This window comes from Carettochelys insculpta, chromosome 3 (genome assembly GCF_033958435.1).
Source record: "Carettochelys insculpta isolate YL-2023 chromosome 3, ASM3395843v1, whole genome shotgun sequence".
In the NCBI taxonomy this organism is placed as follows: domain Eukaryota; kingdom Metazoa; phylum Chordata; order Testudines; family Carettochelyidae; genus Carettochelys; species Carettochelys insculpta.
Window position 1 is genome coordinate 169,721,733 of NC_134139.1, and position 21,829 is coordinate 169,743,561.

General features: G+C 43.4%; 1 protein-coding gene across 2 annotated transcripts in view; it reads right to left on the reverse strand.

The window, feature by feature from the left end:
* Window positions 1-21,829, reverse strand: part of DLGAP2 (DLG associated protein 2) — a 547,630-nt gene that overhangs the window by 95,295 nt on the left and 430,506 nt on the right. For both annotated transcript variants that reach the window (XM_074988921.1, XM_074988920.1), the window contains exon 6: window positions 1,674-1,885. In XM_074988921.1, coding sequence (XP_074845022.1) covers window positions 1,674-1,885 — 212 coding nt within the window. The remainder of the gene's footprint in view (window positions 1-1,673; window positions 1,886-21,829) is intronic.

Genomic DNA, 21,829 nt, shown 5'->3' on the forward strand with positions numbered 1-21,829 from the left:
GTTTTGAAAGTAGTGACTATAAAAAGTTATTCACAGGAAACCATTATGTCCATATATGTTTGTATATGGCAAGTTATTAAAGTCTTTTATACTACTGTATCATTCTGTACTTGGCAGAGCAGCTGTTGTTGAGTCAAAGACCCTAGTGCTCTTGCACAGCTCAATTCTGAACCATTTTATGTAACTGAGCAAGGAAATAAGGGGTATAAGCATCAGCTTTCTTCTCTGTGCAAGCTACTTGAATATTGTGGACAAGCCACCCCATGCAGCTGAACTGGTGCCGGAGGTCAGAACCTTTGCCTGATGTAAGGCTGGTGCAGATTACTATATTTCAGAGCAAGCTGATAACCAAGAATCACAAAGTGGCTGTCAGTCACAATACTGTTCATGGTCTGATCCTGAAACAGTTCACGTACATAAAGTCCTTGGCTCAGAGCTTGCGGGAAAGCCACAAATAAACCTTTAATCATTTTCTACAATGCTACAATGAATCCACTCTTGTGCCAGTTGAAATCAACATCAAATCTGCCATTGATTTTCACTATTTCTAGTATGCTGCAATAGTTCTGTTACACATTTTTAAAAGTTTTTTATTTTGCACAATATATTTGGACAACATGGCCAAATCAACAGCCTGTTTTCACAATGACTTCCTGATAAGTTATTTATGCAAGGTAAAGGACATTCTATTCTCTTCTTAGGAGTCAAAAATTATACATGTTTAAATATGATATGTGTTAAAAAGGGAAACTTGATTCTAAGCTCCTGCACTATGGCTATAGTGGGTTTTAAAAAGTTCCCCTCTTTAACACATATCTTATTTAAACTTGTATAATTTTTGACTTCTAAGAAGAGAACAGAATGTCCTTTACCTTGCATAAATAAATGGAGCACTATAGTCTTAGAGCTGTCTTCTGAAGCAGGATCTTAGATTCCATGCTGCTTTAATAACACTGGCTATTGCTGGTATAGTGCACAATATTTTTCCTCCAATCTGCAAACTTTTATTTAACGAAGCCAAGTAAATCTCACTTGAGTTGAAGTTTTTCATTATTGCTGTTATTATGATAAAAGTGTGTGTCACCAAGGTGCTGTATGAATCTACAGCATCATTGGTGGATAAATGACAAATAGATTCAATCTGGTTTTTGTTTTTTTGCTTGTTGCCTTTTTCTCAGAATTCCAAAGCTATGTGGAAACCCATTCACATTAATGGAAGTCGCAGCATTTAAATTTTTCTACCACTTTGAACATTTACCTCTCAAAAATACTTAAATGTGTAGTTTTGTAATGGTATATTTTTTAAAAATAGACAAAAATCAAACCCTACTAGAAGCAGAAGACTGGCTCCATTATGTAAATACATATCTAGACAATTATAATACATACATTGCTTATTTGATAGACTACTGATTAAGGAGAACATATTATACATTTTTTTTAAATGACTGTGATACAATATACTTGATACATGGGAATGTTGCTTTATGGAAAGCATCACTTTGATAACTAAAATTATAAATTACTTACATGTGGTACCATTGTCTCTTTTCATCTGTGTATTTATATAAATGAAACCCATTTGTTGTAATCACATGAAAACATCATAGAAAAAAAGACCTGAGTCATTGTGGCTTTCAGGAAGATATGTGACAAAGTTTGGTGAAGCTTACTTTTGGTGATCTCCAAGAGGTCTCTGTCCAATGGATTTTAATAATGACTCTGGTCGAACTGCTACCTTTGGTGATGTTTTGGGGCTAGTGTCAGAATCTCCGCTTTCCTCATCTCCCATGGCTTTAATATAACTCCCACTTCTCATTCTCCTGCAGGGGATCTCCTCGTCTTTACCGCCAGCAGGATACCCTCCCCATTCATCTTGAGGCACCTGGTACCAAACACAAAATATGCAGGAATCTCATCATATTTTAAGAGACAGCCTTAGACAGTCCACACTTCACAGACAAGCCATTTAGGTGTGACTCTTGAGGAACAGTGCTACTGGGTAAAATTTTCAAAAGTTCTGAATTGACTTAAGAGCCTAAATCATATTTTTGAAAGTGGCTTAGGCATCTATGAGCATAGAAACTCACTGAGAGAGTCAAGCACTTTTGAATATTTTACCTATTTTCCTCAAATTGGGATTATGTGATCTTTCAGACATACCATTGCTAATTAAACATAAAAACTGCATTTAAATAATATTAATTCTGTCACAAACTGATGGATTTCAGAGAGATGGCTAATGGTCATAATTTGGACTCCTCTGAAACAAGCACAATGCTGGGAGTTTTCTCAAGTAATATTGTTTAAGAATATAAATAATTCAGAGAAGGCTGTAATATAATCTTGTTCTATCCTAATAAAATAGGCAGTTAATTATTAATACATACAATTTAGTCAGTTTTTGCAATACTCATTATATTAAGTTACTAGACAATCCATCACTCTTCTTTAGCTTTGTACATTAGCAGATCTAGTTTCAAATTCTGACTTAGGAAACAAGTGAAACTGAGTTTGATGGCTCCATCTCATAACTATCTGATTCATAAAGTTTCCAAGTGATTCAACATGTGATGAAGCGCTACGCAAAGTAAACTCAGATTTGGAAGCACCACTATTTCAACACTTTTTCTGGGACAGAGAGCTCAGCACATTGGAAGATCAAACTCTGTCAGCATAATGCCTTCACATATTGTACAGATACCCTATAAACCTGGATGACTGTAAGAATCTATAGGGGAGATTCTGAAAAGTTAGAAGGTCTAGTTAAATCTGCCAGCCTAAATACATTTGGATCTATTCATCTCCATTTAAAGACTCACATTGACCTTAACAGGTTTTGCATCAGATCCATGGAGAGTGACAGTGACTGATTCTCTCAGCTTCTCATCCTACAAAATGTACTTGTAACTCACATTTAGGGTAAGATGGACTTGTGCTGTGGCCTCATCCAAAGTTGGTCAAGAGAGAAATGAAGAAAGAAAAGGTGAGATAGAAATGGTGGCGGGGGGAGAGGCGGGAGATGCTGAGCTACAGAGACAGACAGACAGACTTTTTAAACACAGAGGCTACACCTACATGAGAGGCTTTTCCTGGCAAAACTGGGCTTCTGTCAGGAAAAACCAGAGCATCGACACACAAAATGCACTTTGCTGACAGTTTGTCAACAAAACCCGGCACATCCGTCAGCAGCATTACACCTCTCCCCATTCAGGTATAACGCCTCTCTAGAAAGAGTTCTGTTAACAAAACAGTTGTGTAGATGCCCTGGGGCCCTTTTGTCAATGGAGAGGGTTTCCAGTTCACTGGGCAGCCCTGTTTGCAGACCTTCCATTCAGCCATTCTACCAAGAGAGCGCTGGACAGCCTGTCTGCTCCATGTTGACAGAGCAGATTGCACTTTTGATCTGCTTTTATGTGTAGACGCAACCTGTTGAGAGAAGTTTTGCTGGGAAGTCCCTTCTGACAGTCACTTCTATTGACAGAGGGTTCTTGTGTAGACGTAGCCTAAGGCTAGAGCAACACCAGTAAGATTTTTAAAAAAAGCCAGGGCTCTTTCAAAAAATCCCGCGGAGCATCTACACACAAAATGTTTTTTTTTTTTTAATATTAAAATGCAGCACGTTTTCCGGCAGACTTCTTCCTCTCCCAGATGAGGAAGAGCACCTTTTTCTGAAAGGTTCTTTCAGAAAAAATGTGTATAGATGCCCTAAGGACTTTATTTTCGAAAGAGCAGTCCTCATGGCACCAGATTTTTTGATCCCTGCCCTGTTCTTTTGGAAAAGCAGGGGTTGTGTGGACGCTCTCTATCGAAAGAATGAACTGATTTTGTCCATCCGCTTTTTTGTGCGTGGATGCTCTCTTTTGAAAGAAGTTTTTTTGGAAGAGATATTTTGGAAGAACTTTTTTGGAAGGAATGCTGTAGAATATATGTAGCCTAAAGGTAATTCTAGCTATGGAGATAAAGTGCATATCAGAAAAAAAAACCTTGACAACAGAACTGTTTAGAGAAATTATTCTTATTCTTATTCAATAATTTAAAAAAAATATAGAAAAATGAACATAAGGGTTAAAACACAGGTGCTAAAAGAGAAGAAAGAAAAGATGTGGCAAGAAGGAAGGATTACAAATGAAACAAAAAGTTTGTGTATTTAGTACTTGAATAACTTTTAAAGTTTGCTAGATTTGGACTTTGTAAGGTGGCGCTAGGAAGCCAAAACAAGAGGGTGAACATTAACCCCCACAAGCCTGAGCTTCTAGATACAACAAATCACTATATTTTTTATTTTAAAATCAAACACATATGGAAGTTATCTGTTGGGAAAGCTATCCAAGGTTTGTTGAGAACTCAACAATGTCTGCAAGCAGGGTTGGAGTTACAGACGGAAATCCTTAACATTTCAAAAAATAACTATTTTTTCTTAAAGTTTCTCCACACAGCTGGCAATTCTCTTGACGGCCAAAGGCTGAATGCCATGCTGCTAAAGAAACAGGCCAGTAAATTCATTATGACAAAGTACTTGACACCAAACAAACTTATTTACACCTTTTGTTTTGTTCTAGTGCTCAGATGCTGGAATGGATATGAATGAGGTTCAAGTAATGCAGGAGCATTCTGGTTATTGACACACAAGTGGGTCCTTATGTGCCTTACTTAATTTCTCAATTTCCTATATTAAGAGTGAATTGGAGCCTGCAGTCTAAACACACTTTTCCAAGCATCATAACTCAGTGTAACAACTCGATTTTGGTCCGAGTTTTTCAGTGCTGTATTTCAGCTCTAAAATTATTTATTAAAAAGTGTGAACACAATCATTTCAGCTGTTTTTGAGTTATTCAAGTAGAAAAAGCTTATTTCCCCCCATATGCGCCAATCTGAAATTCTGTACTTCAATAACACAAACATGGCTGAAAGCTAAACACGTTAGAACAATTTTAAAGTTTGAGATTCTTATTTGTGGCTCAAAGCTCAACTCAAGCCTGGACTGTAAAGTTATGAATATTTAAAGTTTGCAATTTTTTCCTACTGGGTGTTCTAGCTAGAAAGCTAAGCTTTTTTACAGTGGTAAACAGCTGTTCCACAAAAAGTTTTCTACCACAGACACACATGAATATTTCATCCTGTTTGGGCTGATTAGATTTGTGTGGCTACCAGACCCATTAAAGGTAAGGGTGGTTTTGCTGGTAAGTTCAAAGATACTGGAATCATGGAAAGTCCTCCATCAAATTATTCTTGCTTTTAATATAACAAAGCATACACAGGTACACTGAAAACCACTCTGCCCCTTTAACATTAGGAGTAACTAACTGTCTATCACAGACCATTACAATTGAAAGAAGGGTACTAGGGTTACATCTACACTATAGCGATCCTTCTAAAGAAATTCTTCCGAGAGATCTCTTCGGGAAAAAACTTCTTCCAAAGAGCGCGTCCACACACAAAAAAGTGGATCAAAAAATAGATCTACTAGAGACCATCCACACAGCCCCCATTCTTTTGAAAGAATGGGCCAGAGATTGAAAAATCCAGTGCCATGAGGACTGCTCCTGTGAAAAAAGGGCCCCCTGGGCTTCTATACACATTTTTTTTCTGAAAAAATCTTTCCGAAAAGGCACTTTTCCTCACCTGGAAGAGGAAGAGTGTTACTGGGAAAAGTGCTGCTTTCTTCTGATTTAATATCAAAAGAACTCCTTTTGTATATAGACACTCCATGGGATTTTTTGACAGAGCCCTGACTTTTTTGAAAAAACTCGCTAGTTTAGATGTAGCCGAGAAGTCCAGTCCTCTAAAAGGAAGAAAACTACTGGAAGATCCCACAGAGAACAGAGGCTGTCAAGTCTGTTGGAAATGGCAACTGTGAGTAAGAGTTTCTGCATCCTGGGTAGAAGGAAAGATGTTGCCTGGTACCTTGAAGGAAATATGTTTTAGTGGGATACAAATTTACTCACATGAGACATGATCCAAGGCCCAGAGAAGTTATTTGGTGTCTTTCCATTGATTTTAAAGGACATTGCATCAGCTCCCTGTGAACTTCTGACAAAGTTTGAAAAACGTGGCTATATTCAAGCTCAGGTTCAGTATGAGCAGGTTCAAAATTCATTTCAGCTCTTTACCCAATCATCATAGGTTAAACACCTGAAATTTTATTTACATTCAGCCCACCTCAGATGCCAACTGGTTCTGAACCACAGCACAGCAACAGGGCTGTAATGCTGCATAAACACATTTCTCTTTTTTCTTATTTTGAAATGCTTACAAAGATCTGCCAGAGATCTTGTAGATGGCATTAAATGTCTGTATTCCAAAACATGAAGTGGTTTTACAGCTTGCAAAAATGCCTTTTACAATAGTTCTCAGTCACTGATGTTCCCATCTTCAGGGTTTGCAGCTGCTAATGGGAATAATTGTGCTAATTACCTATTTGCATATAGTGATGAGTGCTGATATTTATAATTTGTAAAAAAGCCTTCTTCCTGTTCTAGATGTTTGCATAAATTCCTGTATCTGCAGTTTTTATCCCTAAAGCAATATGACTGCATATTACTGTATGAATTTTCCTTCAAAAGAACAATAAACTGAAAAGATCCAAATCTTTTTATTTAATTTGTCCTTTGCTGATGATTTGGTTATAACAACTATGGACAATGATGAGTTTTCTTTAACAAATTCTGTGCTCTTGTGGTATAAGGAGGAGAAGGGAGTGCATGAATTAGGGTTTCTCGTCATTCTTGTGTCACTGTTCCACTGTGGGACCTTACGCTAGTCACTTAGCGTCAAAGTTTCCAAAGAGACCAACACCAGCAACTCAGATCAGATTTTCACATCAGGATCATCTCCCATTTATGTACACAGCTAACTTCTAGAGTTTCAAATGTGTTCATCACCCATGGTGCTGGACTCATAAAAATCAGGCTGCTTATTCTGGTGTTAAAATGGGCTCTGAAAATTTTTGAAAATCTGACCTAGTTGTGGGTTCTGAGATCTTTTGAAAATCTGATTGTAATCATTTTGCCCGCAAGGTTAAAATGCATATTACCTACCACACAGAAACACTAGCACTGCATCTACACTAGCAGTTTCTTTCAGAAAATCAGGCCCTTTTTTGGAAGAACACGTGGAGCATCCACACACAAAATGCACTCTTTGGATCTGAAATCAAAAGAATGCGTCTCTTTTACCAGAAGCCCTCTTCCACTCCTGGATCAGATAAACTGCCTCCTTTTGAAAGAGTCTTCTGAAAAAGAAGCGTGGATGCTTCGTGGGCCCTTTTTTCAAAAGAGCAGTGCTCACGGCACCAGATTTTTCGATCCCTGGCCCATTCTTTCGAAAAGAGGGGGCTGTGTGGATGTTCTCTGTTGCAACAGTGGATCAATTTTTTTGATCCACTTTTTTGTGCATGGACATGCTCTTTTGAAAGAAGATCTTCTGGAAGATCATCTTTTGAAAGATCGCTGCAGTGTAAGCATGGCCTAGTGACATGTCTACACAGCAGAGTTATTTTGAAATAAGCTACTCTGGAAGGCTGTGGCCACACTAACAGGTCATTTCAAAAGCGAATTCAAAACAAGGGGGGATTTCAAAACGAGCAGCAGAGCAACTACACACAGATCGCTCATTTCAAAATCAACTTTGAAATAAAAAGGCATTCATTTCGAAGGCGTTATTCCACTCCCGTGTTCAATTTCGAAATGAACCGTGTGTAGTCACTCCACTGGCCGCCATTTCGATATGAGAAGTCCTTCCTGGAGCCAGCCCCTCCCCAGAGCACAGAGACACCCATGCCAGCAGCCAGCGATCTATAGCAGTGAGCTCCGGGTGCCTTAAAGCTGCAGGGACACAGAAACCCTGCGCAGGAAGCTGAGCGTCTGCTGGCAGCCACAGAAGCATGTGCTTGCAGCTGCACACTCACCAGCACTGACCCAGCCGTCTGCTCCATGGATGGCCTTTCCCACAGCCCCCCGGCCCCAGCCCCTGCCCCCCACCCCCGCACCCCCTACCCTTGCTCCCCCACCCCCTGCTCCCCCCTCTGCCCCTACACCGCCCTGCCCCTGCACTCCCCAGTGCCCCTCCGGCTCCCCCCTCCCTCACCGCTCTGCTCCCAGATGCCACGACCACAGCAGAGCGGGAGGAGCTCACGAAGTGGCTGTGGGGGGGTGGGCGGGCCTGGTTTGTCCCTGGATCCAGTGCCCCTCCCCCCACAGCGAGTCTGAATCTTTCTCACCCCTGGCACAGCCCTGCCTACCTGTTCTCCCCATGCCATCCAAGCCCCACTGTGGGCCCTGGACCCAGGGTAGTCACAGCACCAGGGGCCACTGTGGCTCACAGCCCGCCACCCCCATGGAGGACTGAGGCCCCCTGCCCTCCGAATGTAAACAGTATGTAACAACATAATTTTTCAACAACTAATGGTTAAATTTTTTGAACAGTGTCTGTGTTGTGCCTCGGGTGGGGATGGTGAGGGAAGCTGGTGAGGGCGGGGGTGTTCGCGGGGTGGAGGTGGGTGAGAGAGTGCAGGGGGCATTGTGCAGGGCAAGCCAGGGCCGGGTCGGGGGCCTCCTACACATGCACCCCGTCCCAGTGTACCTGGCAGCATGGGACTGCACCTGGCTGCTCGTAGTGCGGCACAGCCTCGGCCACCCAGCTCGCCACAAAGTGCTCCTGCTTGCTGTCCATGAGGATGTGGAGAGCACATGACCGTGGGCATGCTGGGGAGGCCTACCTCCAGGCGCATCAGCAGGAACCTGAAGCGCGCCTTCAGACGCCCAAATGCCCACTCCACTGCATTCCTGGCCTGGTTGAGCCAGGCGTTGTAGAGGTCCTGGCTCTCAGTGGTGTGTCCCGTGTAGGGCGCATTAGCCAGGCCTGGAGGGGGTAGGCTGCATGGGCTACAATACACGTGGGTATGGTCATATCCCCGACCAGGAGCTCCCGCGGGGTGATGTAGGTGCTCGAGCCATGAGTTCCGCAGGATGCAAGTTTCATGGGCCCTGCCTGGACAACCCATGCATAAACCATCCTCGGGCATCAACAAGGGCCTGGAGGATGATGAAGTGGTAGCCCTTCCAACTAATGTAATGTCCTCGGCTGTGTGGTGGGGCCTGGATGACGATATGGGTGGTGTCCAATGTGCCGAAGCAGTTGGGGAATCACAGCTGCTGGAACCTGGCCATGGCAGCGTCCACATCCCCCAGGCGGATAAGATGGTGCAGGAGGATCCTGCTGATGGCATCAACAACCTGCATGGATTAGAGGGTACAGGAGCCCATGAGTGTGTGGTGGCATGCAGAGGGGATGCCCCTCCTTGAGACCCACCCTTGGCTCCCCCTCCCTGGGGCCCTCTGGGACCTCCTCCTCGAGACACCATCCCTGGAATCCCCCCTGGGGCCCCCTCCCTGGGGCCCACTCCCTGGCAGCCCCCCAGAACCCCCTTCTGGAGACACCCACCCTGGGACCCCCCCAGGACCCCTTCTTTGGGCCCCCTTCCTGGGACCCCCTCCAGGACCACCTCCTCTAGACATACGCCCAGGGACCTCCCCCTTGGGGCTCCATCCCTGGGACCCCCCTGGGACCCCTCCTCAAGACACCTGTCCTAGGCGGCGCTGTGGGTACATGGCCCTGGCTGACTTAACTCATGAAGGACGACCCCGACAGTGGCCTTCCCCACCCAGAGTTGGTGGCCAACAGAAAGGTTGATGTCCGGAGCGGCCAGCTTCTACACAGTGATGGTTACTCTTTCTTCTAGGGGGAGCGCAGGCTGCACGCGGGTATCCTGGTGGCGAAGTGCTGATGCCAGCCACTGGCACAGCTCCATGAAGGTGGCCCGGGTCATCCAGAAGTTGTGGAGCCACCGCTTATCGTCCCTCGCCTCAAGGACAATGCTGTCCCACCACTCCTCACTGGTGGGGTACCATCAGAGACAACAGTGGACCCGGGGAAGAGGGTGCTCCAGAGGCACTGTGGGAGGGTCCTGCAGGAGGGCGGCAACATGGTGGGCAGCACAGAGCCTGAGATGACACGCTGCCAGGATGGTCATCAGGCTGGAGATGATGTCCAGGACATCCCAGTCCATAAAGTACTGCGGGTCCATGGCAAGCCACAGGGTTGGGGCTGAACAAGGCTCTGCTGGTGCTGTGCTGGAGGTCGTGTGCTGCAAGCAGCCTGAGCCCTCAGCATGTGCACAGGGTGGGGGTGGGGTTTGTTTGGGAGGGACCCCCTAAAGGGGGCAGCTGGCCAGTGCTCCAGGAAGGGCTTCTCAGCCATTTGACCCGGCCCTTGTCATTTCCACCATTTCCTGCCCCGTTGTTTCGAAAGGAAGCTCTGGGCTGTGTAGCTGCTCCATTTTGAAATGACGGGGTCGGAGGGGTGTCTCTTTGAAACATTGATCTGTGTGTAGTCGCTTCATTACTTCACTTTGACATCGCTTGATATTGTGGCCACAGCCGAAGAGATTTTCTGGAATAGCTTATTTTGAAATCATGCTGCTACATACAAAATGTAGAGTGTGTGCACACAATACGGCCTATTTCAAAACAGAGCCATTGGATGCACTATGGCTTATTTTGCAATGGGCTCTATTCCCTGTCTGTTCCTCATGGAATGAGGCTTACTTATTTTGAAACAAGCCAACCACTATTTAAAAATGATTTTGAAATAGCAGTTGCGATAGCGTAGATGCTATCAAAGTTATTTCAAAATAACTTGGTTGTGTAGACATATGATATTTAGTTATCATGTAAACGTAAATGCTTTGACATATTTATACGAAAGGGCTATAAAAGTTAAAATTATCGAACTTTATTAAGAGAAATCTAACATCTTATTATCAATTTGTGAATGCAGTTAGGCTAGAAATATAAGAACAAGAGTTCAAGCTCTATGTGGTGCATATGTATAGCCAAGGATAAAAGATATCTGGCATATTTAGAATATAAAGGTGAAATTTATGTTGTAGCACAAAACCTACAAGTCCCAAGTCTGAAAAATATTTAGCCAAATTAGGATTTAGGCTAAATTACTATAAGTAAGTAAATTTTAACCCTGATGAGCTTGTGTTTATGTTTGTGATTGGCTAATATTTTGAAAATAACTGCTATGTTTGGATACTACGGTCTACAAGAGATCAGTTGACACCACAAGATGACCAATGATATGCGGAGTGAAATATGGGTGACTTCCTTAATGTATTTGCCTGTGCCAATGGTGACACCATGACAAATATGAATGAATATCAGGGGAACTACTAGGTTGGGCTATGAAAAATTGGACATGCCAAAAGTAGTGAGGCATGGAAATTCAAATAAGGAAAGTGTGTGGGGGAGGTGTTAAAACCTCCATGAATATGTAGACCCCATTGAGTGGCAGCCTGAGACAGTATAAAGCCTGTATCACAGTCTATGCTCCTCGGGGTGAGAAACTCTAACCTGACGGGCATGGGTCGTGGTGGTGATGATGATGGTGAGGAATTAAGGCTTCAGCTTTTTCCACAAGGGATGACATAAGTGATGCAAACACTGTACACTTTACACTGGTATACTTTACCACATTTCAGCTAACAAATATAATCATAGAAAGAGCATTACGTGGTCTCTGCTGTGAACTATGGGATCACCTTCTAAAGCTAACTCTATTGTACTCACTTTGGGTGGGGGGGGTAAACTCTCAAGGACTATCGTAAATATAAATCCTCATTTTGAGATGGGTAATTGGTTAAAGTAACCCAGTACTATACATAAGGCTGCACATGTAAATCTTGCTTTCAGTTAAAGCTTTCTACATATGATCATTAGATGCCCCACCAAGAAGGAGAGAGCAAGAACTAAATGATTTCTTTCTAGGATGCTGGTGGCTCTATAAATCCAAATCCAGGGAAACTGATTAGACTGTTCCTGGAGTTATATGGGAAAGGACAAGAAGAATACCATGAACCTTATGGATAGTTACAATGAGGCTTTGTCTACACTACAAGATAAATTCGAATTTAAGGCAGTTAGCTCAATATTTTCAGATGGCTGTCTTCACTGTAAATACCATTAGCTCGATTTAGGGAGTACTAATATCAATATCATAATATCATTGGTACCTGACGGGTAGAGCATCAAGCTCAAATACAAAAGTTCAATTAAAGGCCAGTGAGGAAGCATCACATCTTAAAATTGAATTTATTAGCCTCCAAGGGTGTCTCATATGTAACCCACAATGCCCCTCAGTGCCCCGCTCTGGCTGCTGCTCTCCAGCTGCACCGGAATTAGGTAACAGGAACACCAGCAATTTCAAAGTGGGAGCAGCAAGCTATGGGCTCATGTTTGTATGAGAGTCTGAGACACATCTTTCTTTCTTTGCTATTAGCGCTGTGAGTGAATCTACCCATTACAAACAACCCCTCCCCAGAGTTCCTGGTTCTTCCTGTTACTTAGTTCTTGTGCACCTGGAGAGCAGCAGCCACAGCAGAGCACTGAGGGGCATCGTGGCTTACATACAGGACACCTGTAGAGGCTAATAAATTCAATTTTAAGATGTGGCACTTTCACACTGTCCATTAATTGATCTTTCGAATTAGAGGTTGACGTTATACTCCTGAGGTACCAACGATATGATGATATTGATATTAGTGCTTCCTAAACCGAGCTAGTGGTATTTACAGTGAAGACAGTCAGCTGGTAATATCGAGCTAAGCACTTTAAATTTGAATTTATCTTGTAGCGTAGATGCAGCCAGAATCTGTTGACAGTAGTGTTATGCCTCATGGCTGAGAAGCAGAACGCTGCTGGCAAGAGCGCTGAATTCTGTTGACAAACTGTTGACAAAACTCACTTCGAGTGTCGACATTCCAACAGTTTTGTCAAGAAAACTGGGCTTTTGTCAGCAGAATTCGCTAGTGTAACCATAGCCATTAGGTGTTGGCTGTTTTTCTTGGTTTACTCCATCCTTAAAATAACGGTCATGCTAGGCATTGTGTCAAGGTCTTGTTGACATATGAAATATTTGCAGCAAAATTTGAAATGTTAACATTGCACGTCTTTTCAACGTAGATTGGGGAATTGAGTGTTTGGTCCCAGTTAATAGGTTCATTTTTCTAATTTTTTTTCCTGTGAGTAAATGGGGTGCATTTTTGAGCCAATTACTGGACCAAAAGGATAGAAATTCTATGAAAATTATATATGTAATTTTCCATTAACATATAAATATGAATGACTGTATTGTCCAAAATCTAGAATCAGATGTCTCTAACCTCATGCATATTAGAAAGGCTCAATCTCCTCTATCCCTATTGATCCTCAATATTTTGGAAAAAGGGAGAGTTACAGATAGTCCCCCACTTAAGAACCGGTCATGTTCCGAACACCTGGCCGTAACTTGATTTGGTTGGAAGTCAGAAATACCCTTATACTGTAATCCCTCGAGGTACCTTGAATTTCATATAAGATGAGGAGAGCTTGGGTTGGGGCCCTGGGAGGGAGCAGGGGGCTTAAGCCTGGGGTGGGTTAGGGCGGCAGTGGGGTGAGAGGGTGCAGCTGAGCTGGGGCTTCCAGGGGGTTGGACCCAGGCATCAGAGGGTTGGGGTGGGAGTTGAGCTTGGCCAGGGGGTCGAAGGCAGGGCTGCAAGGGTGGTGGGTAGGGAGGTTGGAACTGGAGCCCAGGGAGGAAGGTTAAAGATGGAGCCCATGTGCCAAGGAGTGTGAGCTGGGGCTGTTGGGGATTGAGGGGGGGTTGAATGGGGTGAACCAGAGCAGGGTGGGGTGAGAGCCTCATGCACGTGCAGGGGCTGGTAGCTGACAGCTCAGCATGTACCGGGGGGAGGGGGAGTCAGCTGGGGATGGGGGTTGAGTTAGGGAGATGGGGGATTAAACAGAGGTGAACTAGGGTGGGAGTGGGTTGAGCTGGCAGGGGGATAGAGCCCCTGTGCACACCGGCGGCAGCTGACAGTCAGAGCGCCAAGCATGGCGGGGAGGAGGGTGAGCTGATGCTGCATGAGGGAGGGGTTCAGCCAAGTGGGGGTGTTGAATGGGGGGTGCACCAGGGTGAGCTGGTTGGGTGGAGGGGAGTTGGAGCCCCACTGGGGGCTGGAGGCCAGAATCCCAGACATGGGTTGAAGTTGGATCACCAAGCACAGGGGGCATGAGCTGGGGCTGCAGTGGGGTTGAGCCAGGAGGGGGAGTGGTTGAACGGGGGTGCACCAGGGTGGAGTGCTTGAGTGGGGGGCAGGTTGGAGCCCTGCACATGCTGAGCCAGCCACATGGGGGGGTGATCTGGGGCCACACAGGGGTTGGGGGGTTTGGGTCTGGGTCCATGGGGGTTGGGTCCAGGTGCATGAGTGGGGTAGAGGCCCAGGTTTGCGGGGGTGTTGGGGCACAGGGGTTGGAGCTGGGTTCTCAGTGGTTGAAGGGGAGCCCCAGGCATGAGGCTGGAGTCCCCCGCTGGAGAAGGTGAGCTGGGGTGCATGGGGGTTTGAGCTGGAGGTTGGTCGTAAGTATGAATGGTCATAAGTTGATGTGTTCGTGTGTTGGGGACCACCTGTATAGGATGAATCTGTACCTGTAAAGAAAGCCTTATTTCCTTAATACATAAGAATTTTTCTTCTCAAAACCCTTCTCAATGCACGTCCCAGTCTTGATGCACATATTTTATCTAGTTACTCTGACTTCTTATAAATATGCTGGTTCATTGCTCTATGTACATTATACCATAAAAATATTCAAAAATCTGTATAAAATGTACCAAGAATTCCATCTCAAGATCAACAAAAGCCAAACCCTCTATTCCCTTCACATTTCATAAGCCACTCAGGACCCTTAGCATGTAGAAGAGAAAAATCTTGCATCATGATCTGAAGGTCAGCTGACACTGTCAAACAAGCGGGGAGTTAATTTCAGGGCTGATGACCACCTTTCTGGGAACATCCTGTCAACAACTCTCCCATTTAAATCAGGGATATGGCATCCTGAGAACCCATCTGATATCATCTGTCACAGAATCACACGCAGCAAGAAGTGATCTGATTGATCCCAGCCAGTTCCGGGCTTCTATAGGTCAAAATCACAACTTCAGTGGCACCTGGAAATGCCCTGGAAGCCAGCTCAGATCACAAAGCACAAGTACAATATTCTGTCTGTGAGACATTCTGCGAAGCAAGTCAGCAGCTGCATTCTGCATTAGCTCATATTACCAAACTTCTCCCACCCTGCAAGAGTAGCTCAAAGCAAAGCACAACTGTAGTAAATGAAATCTGAGGTGAAGATGACATGGATACTGTGTATTCAGGGATTCCGTATCCACCAAATATTGACATAAAGCAGAACTGTGTTCCAAAATCTCATCTTAAACTGAGAGACAGGACTCTCATGTAAATATATGAAGTGTCACCTGCCTTACTCTTCAGAGAGACTTGAAGAAAGAGCTTGAAGAGGTGTGAAATGTCCCAGTCAGGGACTCATAGTCTCTGTGATTTCACGGCTATGGTCTCCATAGCCAGAGAGGAAGAATGGTGTAGTGCTTAAAGACACAAGTGAGATAATCTGGAGATCTGGGGTTGCATTGTCACAGACTTCCTGTGTGACCTTAGAATCACAGAATCATAGACTGCTAGGACTGGAAGGGACCTCAAGAGGCCATCGAGGACCAAGTACTGTCTAAACCATCCCTGATAGAGATCTATCTAACCTGTTCTTAAATATCTCCAGCGATGGAGATTCCACAAACTCCCCTGGCAATTTATTCCACTGTTTGATCACCCTGACAGTTAGGAACTTTTTCTTAATATACAACCTAAACCTCCCTTGCTGCACTTTAAGTTCATTGCCTCTTGTTCTATCCTCAGAGGCCAAGAAGAACAAGTTTTCTCCCTCCTCCTTATGACACCCTTTTAGATACTTGAAAACTGCTATTGTGTCCCCACCTCAATCTTCTCTTTTCCAAACTAAACAAGCCCAATTCTTTCAGCCTTTTTTCATAGGTCACATTCTCTAGACTTTTGATCATTCTCGTTGCTCTTTTCTGGACCCTCTCTAATTTCTCCACATCTTTCTTGACCTGCAGTACCCAGAACTGGACACAATACTCAAGCTGAGGCCTAACCAATGCACAGAAGAGCAGAAGAATTACTTCTCCTGTCTTGTTCACAACACACCTGTTAATGTATCCCAGAATCATGTTTGTTTTTTTTGCAACAGCATCACACTGTTGACTCATATTTAGCTTGTGGTCCACTATAACCTCTAGATCCCTTTCTGCTGTACTCATTCCTAGGCAGTCTCTTCCCATTCTCTATGTGTGAAACTGATTGTTCCTTTCCAAGTGGAGCACTTTGCATTTGTCCTTGACCTTGGATATGTCTCTTTGTGCTTCAAGTCCCCCTCCGAAAAAACAAGGAATAACAATTCTTCTCTACCTCACAGAAGTGTTGGGAGGATAAATACATTATGGATTGTGAGGTGTTCAGATACATACCATGGTAATGAGGCTACACCAACAGATGGAGTGATATTTCCAAATTGTCAGACAATCCAGAATTTCTGATGTGGTATTTGCTATTTTTCTGCAGCAAGAGCCCTAAGCGTTCTGTCTCCCTAACCTTCCTGGAACCTTCCTATATATTCACCTTGTTTTACAGCTTTCCCCAAAAGCTGAGTCAATTGAATTATGCTTGAAGTTCTAGGGAGCAAAGCAAAAACAATAAAAAAAAGAAAACAAAAAAAAAAAAAAACAGGGACTAGGGAGCTAGAGGTGTAATCCAGCTTTAGGTGTGGGGAGCCGGAAATGTAGGCTAACCAGCTGGGCTCCCTGGATGATGGGGCAGCAGACAAGGCCCAGAAGACTAGAAAGATGACAAAATGAACCTTATTACAAGCTGCTCTGTCATGTGGGAAGAAAAAGGATTTGAATGATCCAGGGGCCTTTGTCTGGAGCATGGAGCCAGGACACCTACAGGATATAATGGAATAAATCCATCCTCATCCAGTTATTGGAAGAAGAATCACTGCAAAAATATTCATGAATTTTACAACTGTTAGAATTTTAAACAAGGAACCACAGTTGGGCATGTTCATAGGAAGAGGTGGAAATAAAAGGTATTTCATGGTGACAGACAAAATTATATTTGTTATGGAATTTAAGGGTGGAGGTCATATAATTTCTTTTCATTGCACCACAGAAAAGATGAAGCTCTAGCCATGGATATTGGAAAGAAAAGGATGTGTTTTTGCCACAAGTCTTCTCAGGCAAGAAAGGATGAATAAAATCTGTCTCTTTTGGAATTACTGGTAACTATCTTCTAAGGATTGACATCATTCTACCCTTTCATTTCTCCGCTTACTTTACCTCTACCCCACACCTGGATAGTGATATGTTTTCCTTCTCTGTGGCCACAAAAGGCCCTACCTGAAATATAATTAGTGCAGTTTTGATGTATACAGGAAAGAAAACCCACATGCTGGATTCAAGCCCTCCACAGAGGATAGAGCCAAGACTATTGGGTTCTCTCTGCATCTTCCACTGATGGGTCAGTGTGGAGAAGGGCAAGGTGGAAGATCAATCATTGACTCATTCAAATAGTGAGGGCACAGCACAGCCTGCAGTTTTAGTCAGAAAACATTTTTTCTCCCCAGGAACCCAAACAACGTCTTTAGTCCTGCTGCCCTGCACACCAACTTTTCTTACTCACCTTTGACACAAGGCAAGACAGTTTGGCCCATAAGGAGCAAATTGCAAGTTTCTATGTAGAGCATTATTTCTAGATAATCCAGATCATTGTTTCTTAAACCATGTACCTTGGAACACGGGTGTTCCATGAACTTGCAGGTGTGCCATGAGCATTTGGAAAAATAATTCAAAGTTTTACAATAAATAACTATCTTATGATAACAGTAATGGAAAACACTGACACACAAGTTTATTTCCACACCTTGTGAGAGTGGTAGTCATCTGGCAACACAGCCAGGCTGACTAACATTGTGCTTGCCTCCTCTCTCCTGTAATCTTCTTCTCCTATCTATATGGCGACAAAGCAACTAGCACCGATGCATGGTGAATGTGCTATGCTGGCATGGTGGCTACACTATCAGTCAGCTGCTTCATGTCTGTGTGTGGTGTGTGATGACTTATTGAATTTATTACTTCCACCAATATGAGCAAACAAAATTACATTTCTTTTTAAAGACTTTCACAGGTGTTCTGCATAAAAAATGTTATCGTTTGATGTTCCATGGTCTCAGAAAGTTTCAGAAACACTGCTTTAGATGGTCTAACATACCCTTGCTGCATGAACCAAAAAGTGTAGGTGCCAAAAATCTCGAGCGCATCAGTTAATAACAACAGAGGTACATGCAGAACTGTGGTGATTGTAGGAATTGTAAGAAGAAACCTGTTTTTTGATTTAGTACAGTAGACCCCCTGACTTATGCAGAGGTTGCGTTCTTAGCAACCTCCACCTAAGTTGAATTTTTGCATACTTTGGGAGCCAGGAAACTGACCAGCACAGCAACACTGGTCAATTTCCTGTCCCTTGTGAGCACAGAGAGCTGGGAGCCAGTGGGGGGTCTATTGTACTAAATCACAAAATAGGCATAAACTGGGAAACTGACCAGCACATTGGCTTCTCCCCGGCTTCCCCCACCTGGGGGAGCAAGGAAGAAGCTGTGCCTGTCCAGCTTCCCCCAGCTGGAGGAAGCCGAACAGACAGACAGCTGCAGAGTAGCTTCAAGCTGAAAACTCACGCTAATGCAAGAGAAGAGAAACTTGAAACTGCACATTTCGGGGGTTTACTGCACAGTAAGAAAAGCGCTCTGACTGCACTTCAAGCCGTGCCTGCACCATCACTTAGTGCATTGTAAGCTGGGGTGTAAATCCGCAGTGCTGCAGCATGCTGGGCACTGATTGGTGGTGTGAACCCTGGTGATGTGCACTAAGCATCCTTCAGACCACAATGAATTATGGCTGTTTCAAACCACCTACTTAATCCAAGCAAGATACATCTTTCCTCCACAGGCTCCCTTCACCCCAGCATTATATCGGTGTTGCTGAAATGACAGCACAGATGTCTTTTAAAAAAACTAATTGTAAAAGTGCTATCTAGAAATGCTTATCTATTTTCTCTCTCACACACTCTTTTCATTCGAACAAATCAGTTTTATGGGTCTGAACAGCTAACTCAAAACTCTACAGACAATTAATTAGCAGCCTGAGGAAAGTCAGTACTTTTGTTACTTTCCAGGTATAGGAAACACTTTACTACCTGTACAATTTTAAAGGGAGGTCTAATTATTCCCTTAGTTGAAGAAAGAGACCATGAATACATTGCCCTAAGATACTTATGTGGATGAATAAGTACCATTAAAAGCCATCCTTTAAAGATGGGAGTAAAATATGATCCAGAAAGGCTGGTAAAATCATAACCATTTGAAGGTTAGATTCCCTTTTTAAAATGAGTGTTGAACAATTTCACTCATGACCCAGAACTGCACTACCTGATCAGATCAATCCTAGCCAAAGGGAGTGTGTGGTCATCTATCATCAGTGGCAGTACTCCATGCAGTGCCCCTGTTACAGGTGTGAATTGATTCAGGGCTCTAAAATATCACTTTACTTGTGGCTGCAGGCTTCTTGGGGCCCTGAGGATAGTCCTGCACAAATGTGGCAACGACCAACTTTCAGTCTACCCACCTTTGCAATATTGAATATTATTGACAACAAAGAAGTGGTAGATATATAAAAGCGAATCATTACTGACAAAATATTGGTGGGAATATAGCCTCTCTTTTCTCATCCAGCTGACAGCACTTGTGCAATAAAATCAACTTGCACTGGGTTTCACAAGGATATGAAACTAGGACTATTTTGTTACGTTATTTGGAAAATCAGCCAAAGCCTATCTGCAGCAGTATTTCCATCAGAAACAGTAAATGTTTTTTAGTACTTGAAGGTAGCATGCTGTCATGTCATTAATCTCAGTAATAATCAGAGATTCTCAGTGCATTTAGTCAGAACTTTGCACCCCATTGCTGAGTGCACATAATAATTTCACTTTTCTCTTTCAAAGAGCAGCACTTCAGTCTTGGCCAGTAGATACCTCTGAATCCCTGGAAACTGGAAAGAGGGAGTATCAATTTAGTATAAAGTCCCTAGTTGTTTAAAGCTATTCAGGGGGTAAATACAGAACTGCACAAGTTGGCACTCAGAACATTATGAAATGAGTGCATGAGCACAATAGCATGTCAGAGTTACACACACATTGGGAATGAAGGTCATTCATAATTCTGAAATATTCACAACTCCAAAGAAAACGTGATTGTTCTTTCAAAAGTTTACAACTGAACACTGATTTAACACAGCTTTGAAACTTTACTACATGCTTTTCCTTTTTTTTAGTAATTTGCTTTTAATACAGTACTCTGCTTGGTTTTTTTTTCTTTTTCTTCAGATCTCTGCTGCTGCCTGATTATGTACTTCTGGTTCCAAATGAGGTGTTTCATTAACTGGTCAGTTCATAACTCTAAGGCTGTTTCTACACATGCCACTTTCTCCAAAAGTGGCGTGCTAGTAAAAGGCCTGAAATATGCTGGTGAGGTGCGGATGTAAATTCCCAGCACCTCGTTAGCACAGGGTCACATGATTTGGAGTCAGGAAGAAGCTCTTCCGGAATTCAAAACAGCGTGTGGTGGCACGGCCCCTGGGGGATCTTCCACAAGGAAGTCCTCCTTCCAGAGGCCTCTTCTTCCTGAAAATTATCAGGAAGAAGGGGACTCCAGAAGGAGGACTTTCTTCCAGAAGATCCCTCAGGGGCTGTGCCTCTACATGCTGTTTTGGAGTCCCCCAAATCATGTGACCTTATGCTAACGAGGTGCCGGGAATTTACATCTATGCCTCATTAGCATATTTCAGGCCATTTATTAGCATGCCACTTTTGGAGAAAGTGGCGGGTGTAGAAATGGCCTAAGTGTTCATGATTCTGATGTTCCACTGTAGTTCATAGTAATGCACATAAAGAAAAAAATATACTCAGTTATGCAGCATGAGAAGTAGTTTTGTGTAGTTGGAATATAGTGTTTCATGAGACAAAATCTGGAGTTTGTAATCTGCCTCCATGGCATTGTAGTGCATATGGAATTTGGTCAGGATGAATGTCATCCTCCCAACAAAGAGACAGTACACAGAGTTGCAGCACAGATCTTCCAAGACTATAAGGTTACCTTATTGAAGCAAAAGTGGCCTCAATAGGGTTACTGGACTAGGACTTGTGTATGTGACAATTAAGTGAACCTGTCCTCAGGCTCTTCTGAATAGTGGTATACTTGAATTGAGAGTGCAGCTCAACTGACATTGGGTTTATTGTTTTAAAGGCTACACTGCATGCTCAGAATCCGCTGCTGCTATTACCACCTGCACACTGGCAATGTCAGTGCTGTAAAGGATGACACTAGTACTTTAATGCATCAGGAAGGCAGAATGGGGCTGTGGCCCTTTTGTAGCACAACATGCTATTTTATCTTTTATGTGCTGATTCGTTTGCTGTACCACTCATGTGTTTACCTTGATTTCATGCTGCTGCTTCCAATACTGTTGAATGACTGAGGAAGGAATATCAATCAATGGCACATAACATTACGCTCCCAAACTGTAGTGGTTGTTAGTTGTACATTTTTGCCTGAAGTAGTTTCCTTTTCTCTTCCAGCAGTGCTCACAGATATTTGAATACTGGAAACGGTAAAATCCAACTTTTAAGTTTATAATTTTACTATTGATACTTAGTTCACTTCCAGCTTTCTTCCTGAATATCCTTGTCACACCTAAGGATTCATGCCAAACAGTAGAGTAAATCAGATAATAGGCTTCCATTTCA